General features: G+C 44.3%; 1 protein-coding gene across 3 annotated transcripts in view; it reads left to right on the top strand.

The window, feature by feature from the left end:
* The window catches only part of LOC140480147 (uncharacterized), a 454819-nt gene that overhangs the window by 126814 nt on the left and 300143 nt on the right, over positions 1–27862 (top strand). For all 3 annotated transcript variants that reach the window (XM_072574857.1, XM_072574858.1, XM_072574856.1), the window contains exons 3-4: positions 404–1824; positions 27410–27463. In XM_072574857.1, the coding sequence (XP_072430958.1) occupies positions 404–1824; positions 27410–27463 (1475 nt within the window). The remainder of the gene's footprint in view (positions 1–403; positions 1825–27409; positions 27464–27862) is intronic.

Genomic DNA, 27862 nt, shown 5'->3' with positions numbered 1-27862 from the left:
ACACTCCATTCCCTCTCTATAAAGACCAATTTACCTTCCTAGTTACTTTCAGTAACGCCATGTTAATGTTTTGTGATTCACGTACAAAGGCCGTCACTAAGAAATCCAGTCGGGAACTCTGGAGAAAATTCCTTTCTGAGAAAGATGTGAGAATGTGGAGCTCACTGTCACAGGGAATGGTTGAGCTGAACAATGTAGATACTATTGAAGAATGAGGGTAAAAGGACTAGAAGCGCACATTGATGGGGTGACATGGAGAGGGATGAGGGATGGCTCATGTGAAGGCAAAGTACCAGCATGGAGCAGCTCAGCTGAACGGCCTGGATCTGTGCTGTCAAATTGTATGTTGTGTGATTTAGATTATTACATGACACGTTTTCATTGTGTTTTTCTTTAATTTTAGGTGTAGACATTCTCCAAAAACTTGGTCTTACAGACAATGGAACACGCTCTTCATCAGGATCACCTTCCCAACAGCCATCACTCTCGCTACCTCGGGGAATCACAGCAACAGAGAATGGCATTATCCTGTCAAGTGATGCACGCATTGAAGCTGCAGTCACAAGCATAATGCCATTAGACACCAGCAATGACTTCACTATACTTGTTAGTCTCTGCTCTCATCGAGTCAACAACGCTTTCCTCGTTAGTATTAGAAATAAAAACAGACTGCAGTTTGGTGTGCAGGTTTTACCAAGAAAATTAGTTGTGTATGTTGCTGAGAAGCAATCTGTATATTTTGCGTATAATGCTCACAATGGGCAATGGCATTCATTCGCCATTTCAATTAAAGGCAAAACTGCTACATTTTCTTCTGACTGTGGGGAGAAGCTCATCAGTAAGGAGCTGCTCGTCAAACCACAGAAATTTGTTTCCGGCAGCAAGTTCACCTTAGGAAGGATGAACTGGAATGCAGTTCCATTTGAAGGTGCCTTGTGCCAGCTGGATATTTATCCCGATGCACAAGCTTTGTTGAACTATTGCAATTACGTGAAGAAGCAATGTCGCCTGGCTGACACTTACCGATCCCTGTCACCCTCACTTTCCACTATGTCTCCCGAAGTTACCAACTCAAGCTTGGGAGACACAAGGTCTTCACTGAGTGAAGAGATGCAAGGAAGTTCAACACCAACATCAACCCATACCACAAGTACACATGGACAAAATATTACTGATGAGGATGAATATTTAGGCCACTCATTAGATGGAGTTGTTGAAACGAATACTCAAAGGAACTTGGAAGAATCAAAGATTTTGACCCAATTACCTCCAACGTCAACCCCTCATTTCAATGATACAACAAGATCGCATTCATGGAATGACTCAAGGCTTGACCCTGACCCTGTCCAGGTTCTCCTTGATCAAACTTCCAACTCAAATGTGAGAAAATTCAAAGAATCGTCCAGCAGGGAAGGAGCTGAATCGAAAGCAGATCAATCTGAGAATGTTACGGAGAACGGAAATACAGAGAATTCAAAGATTTCTGATGAAGATTTCTCACCCTTGACTTCGCTGATGAAACAACACACAATAAAAGAAAGCCTTAGAAATGTAAACCAGCCTGAGGTCACAAAGGAAATTTCAGACCAGCTTCTTGAAATACAGATGATCAATGCAACACTGTACAGAACATCAACAGACACCTCTTCACTAAACCAGAACAGTTTATGGGATGAAAACGGTTACTCACCTGTGGACTCAGATCACAATATGGAAAACTCACAAGAAATTGATATTGAAAACTACGATTACGATTATGAAGACTTCCTTGATTATTTAGATTATGAAGGCTTACCTGGGCCAAAGGGGGATCCAGGACCACCTGTAAGTCTTTTGAATAAATTCAACCAATGATCCATACATGCTTATCAAAAAGGTCTCAAGGAATGGTATTTACAATTGTGAAAGAGTTGGAAATGATAAAGGTAGAGCAGATGTTAATTATGTATTCATGGGTTCAAAACGAGAAACCATAAGTGTAGCAAAATCCCTAAGAAATCCATCTGAGCATTCAGGAGAACATCTTTATCCAGAGAGTGGGGAGAATGTGGAACTTGCTGTCACATGGAATGGTTGAAATATGTTATTGTATCCATGTGAAATCAGAATGATCTATAACTTTATTCTTAAGTGTGTGTGTGTGTGTGTGTCTGTGTGTGTGTGTGTGTATTCAGGGTAGGGTTGCCACTTGTGGTTTTACAGTTTGAGAAATGGAATCATTTCATATCTTTTTAGTCACTTCATAAAATGCCAGCAGTTGTGATGAGGCAAGAACAGGCAAGGGCTGTCCAAAGTGTCACAAACATTCTTTAAAAAATATGGTGATTGTAAATTCCGTGCTATGGTTCAGGAAGTCCATAAGAGCATAAGAAATAGGAGTGGAAGTAAGGCCATTCGGCCCATCGAGTCCACTCTGCCATTCAATCATGGCTGATGGGCATTTCAATGCCACGTACCCACACTCTGCCCATATTCCTTAATTCCTTGTGATTAGATATTGCCAGGGGCTCTCTCTGAGGATTCTAACACAAGTCTTAGTGATGTTGACATTAGGAGAAAGTGAGGACTGCAGTTGCCGGAGATCAGAATCGAAAAGTGTGGTGCTGGAAAAGCACAGCCAGTCAGGCAGCATCCGAGGAGCAGGAGAGTCAATGTATCAAGATAAACTCTTCAGAGCTTACGCTTAAAATGTTGACTCTCCTGCTCCTCGGATGTTGCCTGACTGGCTGTGTTTTTCCAGCACCACACTTTTCGACTCTGATGTTAATGATAAAACAGGAGGCAGGCTTGATATATTTTCACTCGTGGGATGTGGGTGTCACTGGCTGGACCAGCATTTTGTTTCTCATCTCTAGTTGCCCCTTGAGAAGGCGGTGGTGAGCTGCCTTCTTGAACCGCTGCAGTCCATGTGGTATAAGTAGTACCACAATTCCTTCGGGAGGGAATTCCAGGATTTTGACCCAATGATACTTTAGGAATGGCTGAATCATCAGTGGCTTGGAGGCTAACTTTCCATGTATCTGTTGCCCTTGTCCTTCTAGATGGAAATGGTCACGGGTTTGGAAGATGCTGTCTGAGGATCTTTTGTGAGTTTCTGCAGTGCATCTTGAAGATAGTACACACTGCTGCTACTGAGCGTCGGTAGTGGTGGGAGTGGATATTTGTGGATGTGGTGCCAATCAAGCGGGGACTGCTTTGTCCTGGATGGTGTCGAGCTTCTTGAGTGTTGTTGGAGCGGAACCCATCCAGGCAAGTGGGGAGTATTCCATCACACTCCTGACTTGGGCCTTGTAGATGGTGGACAGGCTTTGGGAGATCAGGAGGTGATTTACTGCAGGATTCCTAGTCTCTGACCTGCTCTTGTAGCCACTAGGTTTAAGTGGTGAATCTAATTGATCTCCTGGTCAATGGTAACCTCCAAGATGTTGATAGTAGGGAATTCAGTGATGGTAACATCATTGAATGTCAAGGGCCGATGGTTAGTTTGTCTCTTTTTGGTGCTGGTCATAGCCCGGCATTTATGTGGTGAGAAGGTTAGTTACTACATGTCAGCACAAGCCTGGATATTGTTCAGGTCTTGTTGTGTTTGAACATGGACTGCTTCAGTTGTTTTCTTGACATCTGGTTGTAAAGCATCCGGAACTGAAGCAGGGCTGACCAAGTTTTCTTCAATAGCATCAGAAGCAGAGGGTGTGCGATGGTCAACTTCACTGGGCCACTGATGCTCAGCATCTTTATCTCACTGCCTGTTATTGGGGTCCTCAGCAATTTGGATTTGTGATGATCATTGTAAAAATCTCAGACAAGCAAAGCAATATGCATTTATACAGAAACTTTAACAAAGTTAAGACAAGGTACAGCTACATGACGAGGTTTCATCAAAGGGGAAGGTTTCAACGACCATCCTCCAGGACGAGGGAGAGGTTTTGTGGAGGAACTCCAGGCTCTGGCACAGCAGTTAATGCTACAGCTCAGCAGGTGCTGCTGTAACACAACATACGCCATTATTTCCACATACACTGTGCCCTCCAACACCAGTACGCTTCCATTCCCCCAGACATCTCCCAACCTCAAAATGCCAACAGGTCAGAGCTTACCCATCACAGTCAGTACAGGAGAGGGACTGACTCAACCAAGAAAACACCGTGTAATGATGCAGTAAGTGCCACATTACAATAATTATGTAATGCCACCTTAGAGTGATAGAGATATACAGCACGGAAACAGATCCTTTGGACCTGAATCAATCAACATTGCTCTATATTAATAGAATCCCTAGTGTGGAAACAAGCCATTCGGCCCAACAAGTCCACATTGGTCCTACAAAGAGCATCCCACTCAGACCCTATCCCTGTATCCTGCATTTCCTTGGCCATCACACCTAACTTACACATCCCTGGACACTATGGGAAACTTCCCATGGCTAATCCACCCTAATCTACACATCTTTGGACTGTGGGAGGAAACCCGCACAGACACAGGGAGAATGTGCAAACTCCACACAGACAGTCGCCCGAGGCTGGAATTGAACCTCGGTCCCTGGCACTGTGAGGCAGCAGTGTGAACCATTGAGCCACCGTGTGGCCCATTGATCTGTACTGATCTATAATCAATCTGTCCTAATTTTCATCAATCGTTACTGATCCATATGGACCGGCAGTGATCTATACCAAACTAAGTGATTGGTATCAATCTACACCGATCAATACATTCTACACTGATCTGTATCAATCAATCCACACTGATCCACAATAATCTATACTGATTGTTATATTTTACATTCATCTATCTCAATGTACATTGATTTATACTGATCTACAGTGACCTTTATCAATCTATACTGACCTATAGTGATTTGCACTGAACTGTAACAATCTACATTTATCTCTATCACTCTCTACTAATCTGTATCAATCTGCACTGATCAATGTCCATCTGTAGTGATCTGTAACAATCTATGATAGTCCATATCATCAATGAACACTGATGTGCATCAATCTACAGATATATGTCATTACATAGTGACCTAAATCAATCTACACTGATCTATATCACACCACAGTGATTTGTATCAAACTACAAAGATCTACATCAATGTATACGGATTTATAGGCAAAAGTGAGAACTGCAGATGCTGGAGATTTGAGGCAAGATTAGAGTGGTGCTGGAAAAGCACAGCAGGGCAGGCAGCATCTGAGGAGCAGGAAAATTGACATTCCAGGCAGGAACACTTTATCAGGAATGGCTCTCCCTGATGAAGGGCTCCTGCCCGAAACATCAATTTTCCTGCTTCTCGGATGCAGCCTGACCTGCCACGCTTGTCCAGCACCACTCTAATCTTGACTGTACACAGATTAATATCAAGCTACACTGATATATATCAATTCAGAGGGTTTAGCATCAATCTCATGATCTGCATCAATCTAGTGATCAATATGACTCTATATAGATCTATAATAATCCACAGTGATCTATGTCAATCTACTGTTACACATACCAACGGATATATTTCAAGCTACACTCATCTGACTCAATCCATAGTGACCTATATCACTGTAATCTGATTTTTATCAATCTACACTAACCTATATCAATCTGCAGTGATCTACGTCAATCTAAAGTGATCAATCCCAATGTAAACTGAACAATATCAGTGCGCAGCATTCATTCCAGTCAATACCAATCTATATCATTCTGCACAGATCACTATCAATCTTCATTGATCTATATCAATCTACATCATTCAGCATTAATCTGTACTTTTTAAATCTATACTCACCTTAATCAATCTACACATACTGACTATGTACAGTGATGCACAAAATGGATACAGATGGATATCAATGTGCACTGATCTATAATAATCTGTAGTGTTCAATATCAATCAACACGATAGCAATGTAGTCATCCATCTCGATCAAGAGTGTTCAACATCAATTTACACTGATCTATATCAATGCACAGGCATCCATAGCAGTCTGCACAGATCAATATCAACTTCATTGTGGAGCTCATTGAGTGTGAGTTCCCTTGACCTCCTGGTATTATTGCTGGATTGGTAATCCAGACACCCCCTGGGGACCCAGGTTCAAATCCCACCATGGCAAATGGTGGATAAAAATCTGGAATTAAGAGTATATTCATGATCATAAATCCATCATCAATTGTTTGGGGAAAAACCCACTTGGTTTGCTAAAGTCCTCCAGGGGAAGGAAACTGCCATCCTTACCTGGTCTGGCCTACATGTGACTCCAGACCCACAGCCATGTGGGTGGCAGTTTCCCTCTGTTAGGGATAAGTAATAAATGCTCTCATCCCATAAATGAATAAAAAAACCATTAATCTACATTGATTTATCTGTATCAATCTACGGTGACCTATATTAATCCACACTGATCACATCAGTGCACAGCAATTCATAAATTTACACTATTCTCTGCTGATCTTCAGTGACCCATGTCAAGTTAAACTGATTAATATTAATCTATTGCTGTCTACACCAATGTTGTAGTCATAGTCTTACCAGACCCATAGAGCTACTTGCTCATTAAAGAGTGGTGACTTAACCTGAGGGGCCACCACCATATCTCAAGAAAGGGGCGAGGTTGAGAAGGAGAGTCCTTCAGGGTAGCATCAACCTGTGCAGGAATTGAGCCAACACTGTTAGCAACACATAGCTTCACAAACTAACTATCCAGCTAACTGAGCTACACTAACTCCACATCAATCTACAATGATGTATCTCAATTGACATTGATTTGAATCAATCTCTAACAATCTACATTAATCTAAAGTGACCCATATAGATTGACATTATATCAATATGTATCAATCTGTTTCATAGAACATAGACCATAGAACAGTACAGCACAGAACAGGCCCTTCAGCCCATGATGTTGTGCTGACCATTGATCCTCATGTAAGGTAAACCTAATGTATGAACCTTCAAACTTCTGTGACCATATGCATGTCCAGTAGTCTCTTAAATGTCCCCAATGACCTCGCTTCCACAACTGCTGCTGGCAACGCATTCCATGCTCCCGCAACTCTCTGCGTAAAGAACCCGCCTCTGACATCCCCTCTATACTTTCCGCCAAACACCTTAAAACTATGACCCCTTGTGTTAACAATTTCTCCCCTGGGAAAAAGTCTCTGGCTATCAACTCTATCTATGCCTCTCATTATCTTGTATACCTCAATTAGGTCCCCTCTCTTCCTTCTTTTTTCCAATGAAAAATGTCCGAGCTCAGTCAACCTCTCTTCATAAGATAAGCCCTCCATTCCAGGCAGCATCCTGGTAAACCTCCTCTGAACCTGCTCTAAAGCATCCACATCTTTCTTATAATAGGGCGACCAGAACTGGATACAGTATTCCAACTGCAACGTTTTATAGAGCTGCAACAAGATCTCACGACTCTTAAACTCAATCCCCCTGTTAATGAAAGCCAAAACACCATATGTTTTCTTAACAACCCTGTCCACTTGGGTGGCCATTTTAAGGGATCCATGTACCAGCACCCCAAGATCCCTCTGTTCCTCCACACTACCAAGAATCCTATCCTTAATCCTGTACTCAGCTTTCAAATTTGATCTTCCAAAATGCATCACCTTGCATTTACCCAGGTTGAACTCCATCTGCCACCTCTCAGCCCATCTCTGCATCCTGTCAATGTCCCACCGCAGCCTACAACAGCCCTCTATACAGTCAACGACACCTCCAACCTTTGTGTCATCTGCAAACTTGCTGACCCATCCTTCAATCCCCTCATCCAAGCCATTAATAAAAATTACAAACAATAGAGGCCCAAGGACAGAGCCCTGTGGAACACCACTCACCACAAACTTCCAGGCAGAATATTTTCCTTCTACTACCACTCGCTGTCTTCTGTTGGCCAGCCAGTTCTGTATCCAGATAGCTATGTTCCCCTGAATCCCATTCCTCCTGACCTTCTGAATGAGCCTACCATGGGGAACCTTATCAAATGCCTTGCTGAGCTCCATATACACCACATCCACAGCTCGACCCTCATCAACTTTTCTAGTCACTTCCTCAAAGAACTCGATAAGGTCTGTGAGGCATGACCTGCCCCTCACAAAGCCGTGTTGACTGCATTTAATCAAGCCATGCTCTTCCAGATAGTCATAAATCCAATCCTTCAGAATCCTTTCTAACACCTTGCACACCAAGATCCCTCTGTTCCTCCACACTGCCAAGAATCCTGTCTTTAATCCTGTACTCAGCTTTCAAGTTCGACCTTCCAAAATGCATCACCTCGCATTTATCCAGGTTGAACTCCATCTGCCACCTCTCAGCCCATCTCTGCATCCTGTCAATGTCTCGCTGCAGCCTACAACAGCCCTCTATACTGTCAACGACATCTCCAACCTTTGTGTCGTCTGCAAACTTGCTGACCCATCCTTCAGTCCCCTCATCCAAGTCATTAATAAAAATTACAAAGAGTAGAGGCCCAAGAACAGAGCCCTGTGGAACACCACTCACCACTGACTTCCAGGCAGAATACTTTCCTTCCACTACCACTCGCTGTCTTCTATCGACCAGCCAATTCTGTATCCAGACAGCTAAATTTCCCTTAATCCCATTCCTCCTTACCTTCTGAACGAGCCTACCATGGGGAACCTTATCAAATATCTTAGTGAAGTCCATATACACCACATCCACAGCTTGACCTTCATCAACTTGTCCAGTAACATCCTCGAAGAACTCGATAAGGTTTGTGAGACATAACCTTCCCCTCACAAAGCCGTGCGGACTGCACTTAATCAGGCCATGCTCTTCCAGATGGTCATAAATCCTATCCCTCAGAATCCTTTCTAACACCTTGCAGACAACAGACGTGAGACTGACTGGTCTGTAATTGCTGGGGATTTCCCTATTTCCTTTCTTGAAGAGAGGAATTACATTTGCCTCTCTCCAGTCCTCGGGTACGACTCCGGTGGAGAGCGAGGATGAAAAGATCTTCGCAAGCGGCGAAGCAATCACATTTCTCGCTTCCCAAAGCAGCCGAGGACAAATCTGGTCCGGGCCTGACGACTTGTCAATTTTAATGTTTGTCAAAATTTTTAGCACATCAGCTTCCTCAATCTCTATCCGTTCCAGCATGCACACCTGCTCCTTCACTACAAAGTCCTTTTCTTTAGGAAAGATAGAAGGAAACAACTCATTTAGGGCTTCCTCTACTTCATCAGACTCTATACACAAGTTCCCTATGCTATCCCTGATCGGCCCTACTCTTTCTTTGACCATTCTCTTATTCCTCACATAAGTGTAAAATGCCTTTGGATTCTCCCTAATCCTTCCTGTCAAGCCTTTCTCGTGCCCCCTCCTGGCTCTCCTCAGACCATTTTTGAGCTCCTTCCTCACCTGCCTGTAATCCTCTCGAGCTGAGCTTGACCCTACCTTCCTCCACCTTATGTAAGCTACCTTCTTTCTTTTGACAAGAAGCTCCTCCGGTCTTGCCATCCAAGGTTCCTTTATCTTACCCCTTCTTGCCTGTCTCAGAGGGACATATTTATGCATCACTCACAACAACTGTTCCTTAACCAGTCTCCACATATCTATAGTGTCCTTTCCATGGAACAATTGCTCCCAGTCCATGCTTTCCAACTCACGTCTGATAGCATCATAGTTTCCTTTTGCCCAATTAAATATCCTCCCATTGTGCCTGCTTCTCTCTTTCTCCATAGCTATGTGGAATGTGAGGCAGTTGTGGTCACTATCACCAAAATGCTCTCCCACTACAAGATCTGACACCTGCCCTGGCTCATTGCTGAGCACCAAATCCAAAATGGCCTCTCCCCTCGTCGACCTGTCAACGTACTGAGTTAGGAAACCCTCCTGAACACACCTTACAAAAACAGCTTCTTCCAAACCATCTGCTCAAAGAAAGTTCCAATCAATATTGGGAAAGTTAAAGTCACCCATTGCAACAACCCTACTACATTCACAATTTTCCAAAATCTGCCAACCTATGCTTTCTTCAATCTCCTTGCTGCTATTGGGGGTCCTGTAGTAAACCCCTAATGAGGTGACTGCTCCCTTACTGTTCCTAATTTCCACCCATACTGAGTAGGCAGACCCTCTTCAACAATGGAAGCTTCTGTAGCTGTGACACCCTCTCTGATTAGCAATGCTACACCCCCTCCCTATTCTTTTTAAATGCTCTAAACCCTGGAACATCCAGCAACCATTCCTGCCCCTGAGAAACCCACATCTCTGTTATGGCCACAACATCATAGCACCAGGTACTGATCCATACTCTAAGCTCATCACTTTTATTCCTGATACTCCTTGCATTAAAGCAAACACACTTTAACCAATCCCTTGGTTGTTTCCCAAGAAATTCCTTCCCACTGGCTGCGCTACCTCTTTCTATTGCCTCATCTCCATCAACTCACCTCTGGTATATAGCTCAGGTTCCCACCCCCCTGCCATACTAGTTTACACCCTCCTGAACCACTTGAGCAAACCTTCCACCCAGGACATTGTTCCCCTTCCAGTTCAGATGCAACCCGTCCTTCTTGTACAGGTCCCACCTTCCCCAGAAGGCATCCCAATTATCTACATATCTGAAGCCCTCCCTCCTACACCAGCTGCGCAGCTACGTTGTACACTGCGCCCGCTCCCTGTTCCTCACCTCACTATCTCATGGCACTGGTAGTAAACTAGAGAACACTACTCTGTTGGTCCTGCTTTGCAGCTTCCACCTGAACTCCCTGAAATCACTTTTTATATCCTCAATCCTTTTCCTGGCTATATCATTGATGCCAATATGTAACACGATTTCTGGCTGTTCGCTCTCCCCTTTCAGAATCTTATACACCCGATTGGAGACGTCCCGGACCCTGGCACCAGGGAGGCAAAATATCTTCCGGGAATCCCGATCCTGACCACAAAATCTCCTTCAATTCTCCTAACAATCGAGTCTCCTACCACTAGTACTTTTCTATTCTGCCCCCTTCCCTTCTGTGCCACAGTGTCAGGCTCAGTGCCAGAGAACTGACCACTATGGGTTTCCTCTGGTAGGTCACCCCTCCCAGCAGTATCCAAAACGGTATACTTGTTGCTGAGGGGAATGTCCACAGGGGATCTCTGCACTGTCTGTCTGTCCCCTTTCCTCCCCCTAACTGTAACCCATCTATCCTTATCCTGAGCCTCAGGAGTGACCAACTGCCGGTAACTCCTCTCAATTACCCCCTCAGCCTCCCGAATGATCCATAGTTCATCCAGCTCCAGCTTTAATTCCCTAACACAATTTCCAAGGAGCTGGAGTTTCATTCTAGATTAGACTAGATTAGATTAGATTTACAGTGTGGAGACAGGCCCTTCGACCCAACAAGTCCACACCGACCCGCCGAAGCGCAGCCCACCCATTCCCCTACATTTACCCCTTACCTAACACTATGGGCAATTTAACATGGCCAATTCACTTAACCTGCACATCTTTGGACTGTGGGAGGAAACCGGAGCACCTGGAGGAAACCCACGCAGACACGGGGAGAATGTGCAAACTCCACACAGTCAGTCGCCTGAGGCGGGAACTGAACCCGGGTCTCTGACACTGTGAGGCAGCAGTGCTAACCACTGTGCCACCGTGCCGCCCACAAATTCTATACCAACTGACTCAATCTGCAATAAACTATAACAATTTAGACTGACCTCTATCAATCTATACTGACCGATTCCAACCTCCATCGATCTATATCAATTTATGTTTCTCTGTTTTAATCTACATTCATCTAAATTGAACCAACGAGATCTATATCAATCCATGCTGATCTACATACGACTCTGCACTGATCAATACTGACAAGGCCTATGGGGAATTCCAACTGATCTCCTCATGAAGCTCAATCTGTATGAGTAAATCAAGCAATGGCCTCCCCTTCTGGCTCATCACCTGAGCCCAATCTCACCTGCTTCAAGGGTATGTAGTAACATCTCTGAACAGGTTTATTTGAAAATATCATGAAACAGACCCATTTCTGCCCCTCTTCCACGGTTGTCTCCCTATCTGGGTGACATTGGTGAGGAAGCGTGCAGTGTACATCAATGCTATCGATGCCTTCAGAGAGGGGTGGACACCATGGGTTTTGGTGATTTATTTCCCCGTCCAACTCCATTGATTTCATCCCTTCTCACTCTCCATACTCATTCCTCCCCCTCCTCATTTCTGAAGGTTCACATTGTCCCATATGGGCTTTGCATGAAAACTTCTATTTGGCTGCACAGGTGATGGTGGTTTAATACTTAATAATCAAAAAAGTCACAGTGATTTGGTGATGGGAAAGTCATTCAGCTGTGTGTGGTAACTCTTCTGATTATTTTTTAAAAAACAGACACATTGAGTGTCTGTTCCTCGAGACCAGGAGGCCCAGATTCAAGTCCCAGAAATAGTGGGCGGCACGGTAGCACAGTGGTTAGCACTGCTGCCTCACAGCGCCAGAGACCCGGGTTCAATTCCCGCCTCAGGCGACTGACTGTGTGGAGTTTGCACGTTCTCCCAGTGTCTGCGTGGGTTTCCTCCAGGTGCTCCGGTTTCCTCCCACAGTCCAAAGATGTGCAGGTCAGGTGAATTGGCCATGCTAAATTGCCCGTAGTGTAGGTAAGGGGTAGATGTAGGGGTATGGGTGGGTTGAGCATCGGCGGGTCGGTGTGGACTTGTTGGGCCGAAGGGCCTGTTTCCACACTGTAAGTAATCTAAAAAAAATATGCGTTAGCATCTCTGAATAGGTTGATTAGATAAAACAGACCCATGACCATAACAGGCTTTAAGTGTAAATTTCTAATTGGGGCTACACAGGTGACTTACTGATCAGTGCAACATTTTAGCAAATCTTCTCTGCTCTCTCTCCAGCACAATTCCGTCCTTCCTGTAATGTGGTGACCACAATTGTACACAGTACTCCAGCTGTGGCCTCACCAGAGTCGTATAGAGTTTCATCATTAAATCTCTACTTTTGTATCTATGCCTCTGTCAATGAAGGACCATAGTGTATTTTTCTTTCCCACTTTGTCTCCCAATATTGCCACTTGAGGGACCTGTACACTTGTATGCCAAGTACTCTGTTATATACCCCTCTTAGCATGTTCCCATTTATTGTGTGTCCCTTTTACTGTTTGACCTCCCTAAATACATTACCTCACACTTATCAGAGTTGAACTCCATTTGCCAATTTCCTGCCCACTCCACTTATATCATTTTGGAGCTTACAGTTATCCTTACAGAGGCCTATAAAATCATGAGGAGCATGGATGGGGTGAAAAGTCAAGGTCTTTTCCCCAGGGTGAGGATTTCAATACTAGAAATACTCAGTCTACACTGATCTGTATCAATCTAAATGACCTTACATGAATCTTTACCAATTTCTAATCATCAGCACTGAACTATATCCATCTACAGTGGTTTGGATCAATCTACACTGATCTATATCAATCTGCACTGACCTATATCAATCTATACATATCAAATAAATCAGTATTGATCTATTTTCATCTACTGTGATTTATATCAATTATTTATTGACCTATATCAATCTACAGCAATCTATATCAATCTACACTGATCTACATCAAACTTTGAGAGTTACATATTAGCCAGGAAAGACCTGAAGAGAGAGCTTAGAAGAGCCAGGAGGGGACATGAGAAGTCATTGGCAGATTGGATCAAGGAAAACCCTAAAGCTTTCTATTGGTGTAAAAGAATGACTAGAGAAAGACTAGGGCCAATCAACGATAGTAGTGGGAAGTTGTGCGTGGAGGCTGTGGAGATAGGGGAAGCGCTAAATGAATATTTTTCACCAGTATTCACACTGGAAAAAGACAATGTTGTTGAGGAGGTTACTGAGATACAGGCTACTAGACTAGACAGGATTGAGGTTCACAAGGAGGGAGTGTTAGCAATTCTGGAAAGTGTGAAAATAGATAAGTCTGCTGGGCCGGATGGGATTTATCCTGGGATTCTATGGGAAACTAAGAAGGAGATTGCAGAGCCTTTGGCTTTGATCTTTATGTCGTCATTGTCTACAGAAGTGGTGTCAGAAGACTGGAGGATAGCAAATGTTGTCCCCTTGTTCAAGGGGAGGAGAGACAACCCTGGTAATTATAGACCAGTGAGCCTTACTTCGGTTATGGGTAAAGTGTTGGAAAGGGTTATAAGAGATAGGATTTATAATCGTCTAGAGAGGAATAAGTTGATTAGGGATAGTCAGCATGGTTTTGCAAAGGGTAGGTCATGCCTCACAAACCTTATTGAGTTCTTTGAGAAGGTGACCAACCAGATGGATGAGGGTAAAGCGGTTGAAGTGGTGCAGATGGATTTCAGTAAGGTGTTTGATAAGGTTCCCCATGGTAGGCTATTGCATAAAATTTGGAAGAATGGGATTGAGGGCAATTTAGCAGTTTGGATCAGAAGTTGACTAGCTGAAAGAAGACAGAGGGTGGTGGTTGATGGGAAATGTTCATTCTGGAGTACATTTAGTGGTCGTGTATGGCAAAGATCTGTTTTGGGGCCACTGCTGTTTGTCATTTTTATAAATGATCTAGATGAGGGTGTAGAAGGATGAGTTCAGAAATCTGGTAGGGTTGGTAGGTTGTGGATAGTGCTGAAGGATGTTGCAGGTTATAGAGGGACACAGATAAGCTGCAGGGCTGGGTTGAGAGGTGGCAAATGGAATTTAACGCGGAGAAGTGTGAGCTGAATTGAATGGCAGACATATTGAATTGAATTGAATTGAATTTATTGTCATGTGTACTGAGGCACAGTGAAAAGCTTTGTCGTGTGAGAAATACAGGCAGATCACAGAGTTAAGTTGCATAGATAGTAAATAATAGGTAAACAGCGGCAAAAACAAAACCACAGGTACAGACGAATGTTAATAGTTTGTGAGTCCATTCAGTATTCTAACAACAGTACAGTAGAAACTGTTAGGAAACCGGCTGGTGTGTGTATTCAAGCTTCTATACCTTCTCCCTGATGGCAGAGATTGTAGAAAAACATTGTCAGGATGGGATGGACATGCTGGCGGCTGAGTACATGCCAAATTTCCTCAGCTGCCTGAGGAATAAGAGACGTTGCTGGGCCTTTGTAACCATTGTGTCCACATGAATAGTCTAAGAAAGCTTGTTGTGGATGACTATCCAAGGGGCCTGAAACTCTCCACTCGTTCCACCTCTGTAAAGGGGGGCATGAGTAACATCCCGCCGATTCACTTTGGAAGGAGCAACAGGAATGCAGACTACTGGGCCAATGGTAAGATTCTTGGTAGTGTGGATGAGCAGAGAGATCTCGGTGTCCATGTACATAGATCCCTGAAAATTGTCACCCAGGTTGATAGCTTAAAAATGTGTTGCTGGAAAAGCGCAGCAGGTCAGGCAGCGTCAAAGGAACATGAGAATCGACGTTTCGGGCATAAGCCCTTCTTCACCCAGGTTGATAAGGTTGTTAAGAAGGCATATGGTGTGTTAGCTTTTATTGGGAGAAGAATTAAGTTCTGGAACCATGAGGTTATGCTGCGGCTATACAAAACTCTGGTGTGGCTGCACTTGGAGTATTGCATGCAGTTCTGCTTACCGCATTATAGGAAGGATGTGGACGCATTGGAGAGGGTTCAGAGAAGATTTACCAGGATGTTGCCTGGTATGGAGGGAAGGTCTTCTGAGGAAAGGCTGAGGGACTTGAGGCTGTTTCCGTTAGAGAGAAATGACTTAACTGAGACATAGAAGATAATCAGAGGGTGGACAGTGAGAACCTTTTCCTCGGATGGTGATGGATAGCTTTAAATTGAGGGGTGATAGATATAGGACAGATGTCAGAGGTAGTTTCTTTACTCAGCAGAAGAGGCATGGAATGCACTGCCTGCAACAGTAGTAGACTCTCCAACTTTAAGGGCATTTAAATGGTCATTGGATAAACATATGGATGGAAATGGAATAGTGTAGGATAGATGGGCTTCAGATTGGTTCTACAGGTCGGTGCAACATCGAGGCCTGAAGGGCCTGTATTGCACTGTAATGTTCTATGTTAAAAAATATACAGATCTGTATAAATCTGCACTGAGCTATTTTAATCAACACTGATCTATGTCAATTTACACTGTTTGGAATCAGTCTGGATTGATCTATACCAATATTTATAAATTAATGTAAATCTGCACTGATCTACATCAATCTACTGTGATGTATATCAATTTACAGATCTATTTCAATCTCTGCTCATTCAATATCTATACCAATTTATATAAATGTGCAATAATCTTTTTTAAGCTGCATTAATCTACATTAATCTTTACTGATCACTGATGTAGATCACTGTAGATTCATATAGATCAATGAATATTGATACAGATCAGTGGAGATTGTTATAAATCACTATATATTGACACAGATCGCAGTAGATTGAATCAAATTGATGTAGATAGTTTCAGATCATTATAGCTTTATACAGACCAATGTGTATTGATCTTGATCAGTGTTTATTGATATAAATTGATATTGGTCAGTGCAGATATATGTAGATTTGGTATAGATTGATGTAAATCCATACATATTGATATAGATCACTGTACCATATAAATATTCACTTATCAACTTTAATATACAGTGATCTATATTAATCTACAGTGATCTATGTCAATGTATATTGATCTGTATCAATAGACTGTGATTGACATCAATCTATATGGATCTGAATCAATCTACTGTGATCTCTATCACTCAACAGTGATCTTAATCTTCTACAAAAATCTGAATCAAACTGCATTTATCTGTATCAACCTGCACTGCCCTATGTCAATCTACACTGAACAATATAATTCTACAGTGATTGATATCAATCTACACTGCTCTGTATCAATCTAGATTGATCTATTTCTATCTACCGTGATCTATATCAATTTGAAATGATCTGATTCAATCAATGCTGATCTACACCAATCCTTACTAATCTGTGGGTGGCACAGTGGCACAGTGGCACTGCTGCCTCACAGCGCTAGAGACCTGGGTTCAATTCCTGTCTTGGGAACTGTCTGTGTGGAGTTTGTGCATTCTCCCCGTGTCTGCATGGGTTTCCTCTGGGTGCTTTGGCTTCCTCCCACAGTCCAAAAGATGTGCAGGGTAGCTGAATTGGCCATGCTAAATTGCCCATCATGTTAGGTGTAGGGGAATGGGTCTGGATGGGTTGCTCCTTGGAGAGTCAGTGTGGACTTGTTGGGCTGAAGGGCCTGTTTCCATGCTGTAAGTAATCTAATCTATATCAATCTCACTGATTTGTATCCATCGATGGTTACTTATCTTGATCTGCAGTGATCGATCAATTTAGATTGATCTTTATCAGTTCAATAAAATTTAATCTCTATCAGTGAGCTGTGTAAATCCACATTGATCTCTATCAATCTATACTGATCTATAGAAATCTACAAGAATATCAAGAATATTGATCTGCAGCAATCTAAAGTGATCTGTGTCTTATACAGTGATTTATAGCAAACTACACTGATCCACATCAATCTGCACTGTTCTATATCCAGCTATAGTCATCTATATCAATCTACACTTGTCTACTTTAATCTACACTCATCTAATTCAATCGACACAAATCTGTTTCTATATCAGTCTATAATGATCTATATCAAAGTACATGGCTATCTTTCAGTCTACACTGAGCCCTATGAATTTACACTGCTCGATGTCAATTCACATTAATCTGTATCAACCGACTTTGATCCATGGGAGGAAGTGAGGACTGCAGATGCTGGAGATGAGAGTTGAGAATGTGGTGCTGGAAAAGCACAGGAAGTCAGGAAGCATTCGAGGAGCAGGAGAATTGACGCTTCGGGCATAAGCCCTTCATCAGGAATGAGGCTTGTGGGCCAGGGGCTAAGAGATAACTGGGATGGGGGTGGGGCTGAGGGGAAGGTAGCTGGGAATGTGATAGGTAGATGAAGGTGGGGGGGGTTGGGGAGGTGATAGTTTGGAGCGGATAGGTGGGAAGGAAGATGGACAGGTCAAGAGGGCAGTGCTGAGTTGGAGGCTTTGTGCTGGGATAATGTGGGGGGTGAGGGGAAATGAGGAAACTGGAGAAATCCAGATTGATCCCGTGTGGTTGCAGGACCCTAAGTAGAAGATGAGGTGTTCTTCCTCCTGGTGTCGAGTGGTAAGGGTTTGGCGCTGGAGGAGGCCCAGGACCTGTATGTCCTTGGTGAAGTGGAAGGAGGAGTTAGAATGTTCAGCCACAGGGTGGTGAAGTTGGTTGGAGTGGGTGTCCCAGAGATGGTCCAAGGTGTCCCAACTCCCCCTCCCATGCCACCAAGAACACACAGGACCTGGGCCTCCTCTATCGCCAAACCCTAACCACTCAACGCTTGGAGGAAGAACACCTCATCTTCCACATGGGATCCTGCAACCAAAAGGGATCAATGTGGATTTCTCCAGTTTCCTCATTTCCCCTCCCTCCCACTTTATCCCAGTCCTAAGCCTCCAACTAAGCACCGCCCTCTTGACCCATCTTCCTTCCCACCTATCTCCTCCCCCCCACCCCTGCCATTTATCTCCCAGATCCGCAAGCCTCATTCCAGATGAAGGGCTTTTGCCTGAAATGTCAATTCTCCTTCTCCTCGGATGCTGCCTGACCTGCTGTTCTTTTCCAGCACCACACTCTCAACACTGATCTATATCAATCTACTGTGATCGATAACAATCTACTCTGGGTTCAAGTCCCACCTGTTCCAGAGGGTGTGCATCTTTGAACAGGCTGACTAAAAGTATCTGGAGTGAAAAGGACATTTGACCAAATGAACTCTCTTTCAGTTACTCAAATAACTGAAACACTATATCATGTTAGAAACTTTTCTGTTTTTACCCATCCCCTCAATGTGGTTGCTGACTAACTTTCCAGTGATTAGTCTGCAATTACTGACCACAGAATTTTCTGGAAGTTACACTTTGATATGCGAGAGTACTTTCAGGAAACTTTTAAACATTTCGTGGAATCAGTTTTCATCTTAGAGCATAAACTATTCTTTGCTCCCAAACTAAGATTTTTTTTCTCTATAATATCTGGATTGAATTTCCATTTGTTGTCAATAGTAAGAAAATCAAGCCTCTTCCTTGTCTTTATTTGCCTTAAATAAACCATTCTGAGGTGGTGCAGATGGAGAAATCACAAAGTCGCTTCATGACTGTCTGAATTATGTACAATTTGATTTGCCTGTCTTTCACCTTTCAAGTCACTTTTCTCATTATTGACTGTTAAAAGTTTAAGGACTCCCTTGGGTTTTCTCTCAGCTTGTGCTGGTCACTTTGCCAAACTGTGTAACTATTCTATTTCCCAATATTTAACTATGCACTAGCTTAACTTCGGAGAGTACATCAGAGCCCTCTTGTGATCTAAACTGGGTATCATCGTTTTCCACATGCGATCACACTTGCACATTTCTGGAGGTGTATATTTGCTTTACCAGTCTGTGTAAAAGGAAACTACCTGCATTGCAGTTGGTTTCTCCTAGAATGAGTGTTTGTGGCCGAAATGGCATCAAGGTAATTGTGTTGTTTAATGCTGCTCTAATGAGTCTGTCATTTCCTGACCCAGCTACCTCCAGACCAAAGGGGTAGCCATGGGCACACGTATGGGCCCCAGCTATGCCTGTCGCTTTGTTGGCTACATAGAACAGTTGATCTTCCATAATTACACTGGCACCACTCCCCACCTCTTCCTCCGCTACATTGATGACTGCATTGGCGACACCTCATGCTCCCGCGAGGAGGTTGAGCAATTCATCAACTTCACCAACACATTCCACCCTGACCTTAAATTTACCTGGACCAACTCTGACACCTCCCTCCCCTTCCTGGACCTCTCCATCTCCATTAATGACGACCGACTTGACACTGACATTTTTTACAAACCCACCGACTCCCACAGCTACCTGGATTACACCTCTTCCCACCCTACCTCTTGCAAAAATGCCATCCCGTATTCCCAATTCCTCCGCCTCCGCCGTATCTGCTCCCAGGAGAACTAGTTCGACACACCAGATGGCCTCCTTCTTTAGAGACTGCAATTTCTCTTCCCACGTGGTTAAAGATGCCCTCCAACGCATCTTGTTCACATCCCGCACCTCCGCCCTCAGACCCCACCCCTCCAACCGTAACAAGGACAGAACGCCCCTGGTGCTCACCTTCCACCCTACCAACCTTCGCATAAATCAAATCATCCGCCGACATTTCCGCCACCTCCAAAAAGACCCCACCACCAGGGATATATTTTCCTCCCCACCCCTTTCCGCCTTCCACAAAGACCGTTCCCTCCGTGACTACCTGGTCAGGTCCACGCCCCCCATACAACCCACCCTCCCATTCTGGCACCTTCCCCTGCCACCCCAGGATCTGCAAAACCTGCGCCCACACCTCCTCCCTCACCTCTATCCAAGGCCCTAAAGGAACCTTCCACATCCATCAAAGTTTTACCTGCACATCCACTAATATCATTTATTGTATCCGTTGCTCCCGATGCGGTCTCCTCAACATTGGGGAGACTGGATGCCTCCTAGCAGAGCGCTTTAGGGAACATCTCCGGGACACCCGCACCAATCAACCACACTGCCCTGTGGCCCAACATTTCAACCCCCCCCCCCCCCAACTCTGCAGAGGACATGGAGGTCCTAGGCCTCTTTCACCGCCGCTCCCTCACCACCAGACGCCTGGAGGAAGAACGCCTCATCTCCCGCCTCGGAATACTTCAACCCCAGGGCATCAATGTGGACTTCAACAGTTTCCTCATTTCCCCTTCCCCCACCTCACCCCAGTTCCAAACTTCCAGCTCAGTAACTGTCCCCATGACTTGTCCTACCTGACTATCTTCTTTTCCACCTATCCACTCCACCCTCCCCCTGCCCCCGACCTATCACCTTCATCCCCTCCCCCACTCACCCATTGTACTCTATGCTACTTTCTCCCCATCCCCACCCTCCTCTCACTTATCTCTCCACCCTTCAGGCTCTCTGCCTTCATTCCTAATGAAGGGCTTTTGCCTGAAATGTCGATTTTCCTGCTTCTCGGATGCTGCCTGAACTGCTGTGCTCTTCCAGCACCAGAATCTGGTTTCCAGCATCTGCAGTCATTGTTTTTACCTGCCTACGTTTTAGTTTACCAGTCCAGGCTGAGCGCTTATTCACAGCAGGGTCCCTGCATCTGCCTGAATGACAGTGTTACCTTCCTGTCTGATACCAGAAATCAAAGCAATAGGATTGAAATATATATCATTGTAGATTGATATATGTTTATATAACTATACATTTCTACATATATATTATTGTAGATTGATATACTGTATATACCGCTATAGATTGATACAGATCATTGTAGACTGATATAGATTGGTCTGGATTAATTGTAGATCAGCAGCAGGGGTAGCACAGTGGCTGAGTGGTTAGCACTACTGCCTCATAGCACCAGGGACCCAGATTCCATTCCTACCTCAGGTAACTGTCTGTGTGGAGTTTGCACATTGTCCCTGTGTCTGTGCGGGTTTCCTCCCACAATCCAAAGATGTGCAGGTTAGGTGAATTGGCCACGCTAAATTGCCCATAGTGTGAGGTGCATTAGTCATGGATAAATATAGGGTAGGGGATTAAGTCTGGGTGGTTTACTCTTCTGAGGGTTGGTGTGGACTTGTTGGGCCGAAGGGCCTGTTTCCATACTGTAGGGAATCTAGTCAATGTAGATTCATACAATTTGGTGTGTATTTCTATCAGCTGCTTTCAGGTGATAGATATAGATCAGTGTGGTATATATTGTTCAGTGGCTTGATATAAATCAGTGTGGTTTAACCTAGATCAGTGTAAGTTAATATTGAAGGATAGTAGCCAAAATTATGATATCAATCTGGAAAGGCTGAACTGGCAGGGGCTCAGGTTTCTTTAAGACAGAATGTTAATCACTGACCATCAATTGAGGCGTTTCAAATGGCAAAGTGGACATTGAGAAAAAGTTTCCAATCCTAGCCAGACCACTGAAATAGAGACTCACATTTCAGATGGCCCCTGCCTGTTCTGTACTTTGCTAGATTTTGCTTGCTGGATGTTTATTCTGTTGAAAATGGCAACATATAATTTCAATGATTCATTTTTATTGCTTCCAGAAGCCAATAAAGAACAGTGATCACTCATTTGATGGAATATTCAACAGTGCGTTACAAGTTATCGTTTTACAATGTACTAGACAATGGGGGCCAAACGTGTCATGCCTGAGGTTCAGCAGGTTACACAGTAGCTGCTGGTTTCAGAGACTGGAGTAATGTACTGACATTTAGAGAGTACCTTCCTTAACCTCAGGGGATCCAAAAATGCTCATCCTCCAAAATAGTCATTTTGAAAAGCAATTATAGTTGGAATAAAGGAAATACGGGACAAATTTGCAAGCAATAAGCTCGCACAAATAACATTGTGATAACATCCAGCTACACAATTGATGTGATGCTGCTTAAGGGATAGACACACAGAGGCAATTCCCTACTTTGACAGTGGAAATAGATATTTTATCATCAACTGGGAGGGCAGTCATGACTCAGCTTAACATTATATCGAAAGGACAACATTTCCAACAGTGCAGCACTCCTTCACGACTGACCCTCTGACAGTGCAGCACTCCCTCAGGATTGAACCTCCGACAGTGCAGCACTCCTATAGTACTGACTGTCCGACAGTGTGACACTCCCTCAGCACTGACCTTCCAACAGTGCAGTACTCCATCAGTACTGACCCTCTGACAGTGCGGCACTCCCTTAGCACTTACCCTCAAATAGTGCAGCGCTCGCTCAGTACTGACCCTCTGACAGTACTGTATCCCTCAGCACTGACCCTCTGATAGTGTCGCACTCCCTCAGCACTGACCCTCTGGCATTGCAGCACTCCCTCAGCACTGACCCTCCAACAGTGCAGCAACTCCCTCAGCACTGACCCTCCAATAGTGCAGCACTCCCTTGGTCCTGACCCTCTGACAGTGCGGCACTCCCTCAGCACTGACCCTCTGACAGTGTGACATTCCCTCAGCACTGACCCTCCGACAGTGCAGCATTCCCTCAGCATTGACCCTCTGACAGTGTGGTACTCTCTCAGCTCTGACTCTCTGACAATGTGGCACTCCCTCAGCACTGACCCTTTGACAGTACCTTCAGAAGTAGACCACCTGGCGCCTCCAATTTGCTCTCCCATTCAATAAGATCGTGGTTGATCTGTGTATGTTTCACATTCCATATTCCCATTTACTCCAATGCTCTCTCGTCCTCTTCCTAAGAAGAATCTTTCCACCTCTATCATAGAAAACATCCAGTGACCCCACCACCATTGCCTTCTGAGCTGGAGAGTTCCGAAGTCACACAGCATATTCTCTTTTCTCGGTCACGAAAGAGTGAGACCAATGTTTAAAATTGGGTCCTAGTTCTGCACTGATCCATAAGAAGAAGCATCTTTCACACATCCACATTGTCCCGACCATTCAGGATCTGATACACTTCAATCAGCGTCACCCCTCACTCTCCTAAACTCCAGTGGGAACCAGCCCAGTGTGTCCAATCACTCCCCATAACCCAACCCATTCATTCCCAGGATCAGCCCTGTCAGTCTCCCCTGAACTATCTCCTATCGCATTTACATTCTTCTGAAAGAAGGATTTCAAGACTATATGCAGTATCTGCGATGTGGTCTCACCACTGCCCTGGGATATAACATCTGCAGTTTTATGTCCAATTGTTCTTGCAGTAAAGGGCAGAATTTCGCCCATTGGAATTTTTCCATTAGCTTTCTTGAGTTATGTGCTGTCCTTACTTCCTGAACCTTTGCTGTTCCAAGCACCTGAACATCTCAGTCTCTGCACTTTGGCATTCTGCAGTGCTTCTCTGTTTCTGGAAAACTGTATTCCTTTATTCTTCTTGCCAAAATACTCAGCTTTTGCAATTTTTCTTCTTTCATAACAACAAGATGCTCTTGTCTGAAACAAGCTATAGTTTATTGCTTAATAGCGACTACGTACATGTTACATTATCAGGTTAGACATTCTTACTAAGACATTGGGAGACATTGACAAAACATTTGTGATCTGGAGTTAATCTGTCCATTTCCTCAGCCATGACTGTATGACATCATAAGAATGGGTGGAGCTTAACACAGATTGTCACATTTAACTCTTTCAGAGCCATTTACATAAACGTCTCTGTATACTTTGCTACACTAAAGCTGCTAAATGATTGCAAACTTTGTTATTTTTCCTGCATCGATCAGTTGTTTTACTGAATCATTCATACAGTACAGAAGAGGTCATCTGTGCCATCAAAGCTAAATCTACACTTGTCCCACTTTCCCGCATTAAACCCACAGCCTTGAATATTCTGATAGTTCAAATGCTTATTCAAGTACTTTTTTTGAAGGTTGTGAGGTTTCCTGCCTGAACTACCCTCCCAGATGGTGCATTCCAGAACCCACTACATTCTGGCGAAAAAGCATTTTCCTCAAATCCCCTCTAAACTTCCTGCCTTTTACCTTAAAATTATACTCCCTTGTTACCTCTTTTTAGAGTCATAGAATCCCTACAGGGAAGCAGACCATTCAGCCCACTGAGTCCACTCTAACCCGCCAAAAAGCATCTCACCCAAACCCACATCCTATCTCCATAACCCTGCAGTCTCCATGGATAACCCACCTCACCTGCACTTCCTGGTTATGGTTGACATTTTATCATGGGTAACCCACCTGACCTACACATCTTTGGACTGTGGAGGGGAAGGTGGAGCACCCGGAGAAAACCCACGCAGACACGGGGGAACGTGCAAACGTCACACAGATGGTCGTTCGAGGTTAGAATTGAACCCAGGTCCCTGGCGCTGTGAGGCAGTGGTGCTAACATTTGTGCGAAGATTTGTAGCTCGGGTGCTCGTTGTTGTGGTTCTGTTCGCTGAGCTGGGAATTTGTGTTTCAGACGTTTCATCCCCTGTCTCGGTGACATCCTCAGTGCTTGGGAGCCTCCTGTGAAGAGCTTCTGTGATCGTTCCTTCGGCATTTGTAGTGGTTTGAATCTGCCGCTTCCGGTTGTCAGTTCCAGCTGTCTGCTGCAATTGTCGGTATATGGGGCCAAGCCAAACAGAGAACAACCAGGGAATTCCTAGAGGCTTGGCACTCATCGACAGATTCAATCAATAAGCACATTGACCTGGACCCTATACACCGACCACTGCAGCAGACAGCTCGGACTGACAACCAGAAGCGGCAGATTCAAACCACTATAAATGCCGGAGGAAACATCACAGAAGCGCTTCACAGGAGGCTCCCAAGCACTGAGGATGTCACCTAGATAGGGGACGAAACGTCTGCACCAGAAATTCCCAGCACCTCTGGGGCAGGTGAGACTTGAATCTGGGCATCCTGGTTCAGAGGCATGGATAATACCACTGCGTCACAAAAGGACCACTCATGCCCCCCCTGTTATTGACCCTTCACCTAAGGGGTATGGCTTCACTCTATCCATGCCCTTCAGAATCTCCCAATGGAAAATGATGCTGAACATTCCCAGTGATCGGTTGTGTTTGCTGTTTCCTTAACTGTGTTGGTGGAGCTTGAAGATGCTGCTAACTCTTTGCAGCCTCAGAGAGAGAGAGAGAGAGAGAGAGAGAGAGAAAGAGAGAGAAGAGCAGAGTGCTGTTCATTCCTTCTACATACAGCATGACCATCACTGGAAAGGCTGCCCTCATGGAAGTGATCCTCAGCCATCATCTTAACTCAAGGGACTGACTGGGCCATTTCAGATTTAGGACACACCCACATCACTGTCACCTGTAAGCCAGACTGTGAATGGACTGCAGATATTCCCTTCTAAAGGACATTCATGACCCAGATGTTTTTGTTTAAAGGCACAATCCAATAGTTTGACAGTCCCCATTTGCTGAGGTTAGTATTTGATTCCAGATTTACTTAATTGACTGAATTGAGATGCTCCAGCTGCCACTTGAGCTAACTCTTGCCACACAATTAGTCTAGACTTCTCTCGTCTAATGAAAATAACCACAGTGCGTCGGGCCTTTGATCTCTCTCTCACAGAAGCTGTTGAACCTTCTGAATGTTTCCAGTGTTTTCTGTTTTCATTTAATTTAAGATTTGCAGCATCTACAGTATGGCAATGTAGATACTCAGGAACAGACTTGATGGGCTGATTGGCCTCTATTTATTTTGATTGAAGAACTACAAATCCATTTGTTTTCTTACTTTTAAGACATTTTCAAAGCTCTGCAATAGCACTCATCAGAATTGAGGTGGTTTCAATTACAAAGAGACCTTTCTAGATGAAGACAACAACTAAGAATTATATATCCAAGGGACATGGCAGGAGCATTATAAAATACACGGAGCCACGTAATGAAATATTGGGCTTGATGACTGAAGGCTTATTGAAGACGTATGTTTTAAGATCTGATGGAAGAATGGAAAGTGAGGTAGGACAGTTGACAGGTTTAAGATGGAATTTCCATAACCTGGAGACCAGGCAACCAAAGGCAATGTGGAGCGATCGATATTAAACAAACTCCATATTTCAGAATTAGGGAGGTGACCAATATTTTGAGGGATTTAGGGAAGGGAGGAGATCCCAGCGATCGGGACGTGCCAAGACATGGAGGGGTTTGAAACAAATTTAAAGTCAAGATACTGCCTGATTGGGAATCAACGTTAAGTCAGCAAGCACAAAGGGTCATTGTTGAGCCGAATTTACTGGAAGTTAAGATGCGTGTAGCTGGGTTTTGGAAGACCTCAATTTTACAGAATCCTTTTTCTTCGTTCATAGAATGAGGGTGTCACTGGCTGGATCAGTATTTACGTGCTGTAAGTAGACCCACAATACCATTAAGAAGAGAGTTCTAGGATTTAGACCCAGCGACTCTGAAGGAACAGCTCAGTAGCTCTGTCAAAGAGCACCTTCCAAACCCACGGCCACCTCCATTGAGAAGGGCAAAGGCACCAGATACAGAGGAACACCACCCACCTGCAAGTTCCCCTTTCAGCCACTCACCATCCTGGTTTGGAAATATATCACTGTTCCCTGAGCATCACTAAGTAAAATTCCTGGAATTCCCTCTCTGACAGCATTGTGTGCTTGCAACGGTTCAAGAAGGCAGCTCACCCCCACCTTCTCAAAGGTCAGGTAGGGATGAGCAATAAATGCTGGCCCAGCCAGTGATGCCACATCCCAGGAATGAATTATAAAATGAGTTGAGGTGAATGTCTTGTTTTCGTGCTGTAAAATTCCTTTCTGGTGAATATTAATTTAGTTCTGTACATTAAACATGATGGGCTGAATGGCCTGCTCAGCACTGTAATAATTCTGTGATTTACTCATCTTTATTTCTCATGACAGGGTCCCCCAGGTCCACCTGGTGCAACGGGTCCTCCTGGGAAACGGGGAGCGAGGGTGAGTATGACAGAAAAACACTGAGCTCAGGGCCCACTTAGCTCCTTTCTGGTTTGTCCCTGCTGACTAATTTAACTTGAGTTTGGGAGTCTCATCAGATCTCCACTCCATCACATAAGACTACCAACTTTCACTGCTGCACTGTCACAGGGTCAGTACTGAGGGAGTGCCGCACTATTGGAGGGTCAATACCGAGGGAGTGTCACACTGTTGGAGGGTCAGTGCTGAGGGAGTGCCGCCCTGTTGGAGGATCAGTGCTGATTGAGTGCCGCACTGTCGGAGAGTCAGTGCTGAGGGAGTGTCACACTGTCAGTGGGACAGTGCTGAGAGAGTACTGTCGGAGGGTCAGTGCTGAGGGAGTGCTGAACTGCCATATTGAATTCTAAGAATGTTGGATTG

This window comes from Chiloscyllium punctatum, chromosome 7 (assembly GCF_047496795.1).
Source record: "Chiloscyllium punctatum isolate Juve2018m chromosome 7, sChiPun1.3, whole genome shotgun sequence".
NCBI lineage: Eukaryota > Metazoa > Chordata > Chondrichthyes > Orectolobiformes > Hemiscylliidae > Chiloscyllium > Chiloscyllium punctatum.
This window is presented reverse-complemented; position numbering and strand designations above follow the sequence as displayed.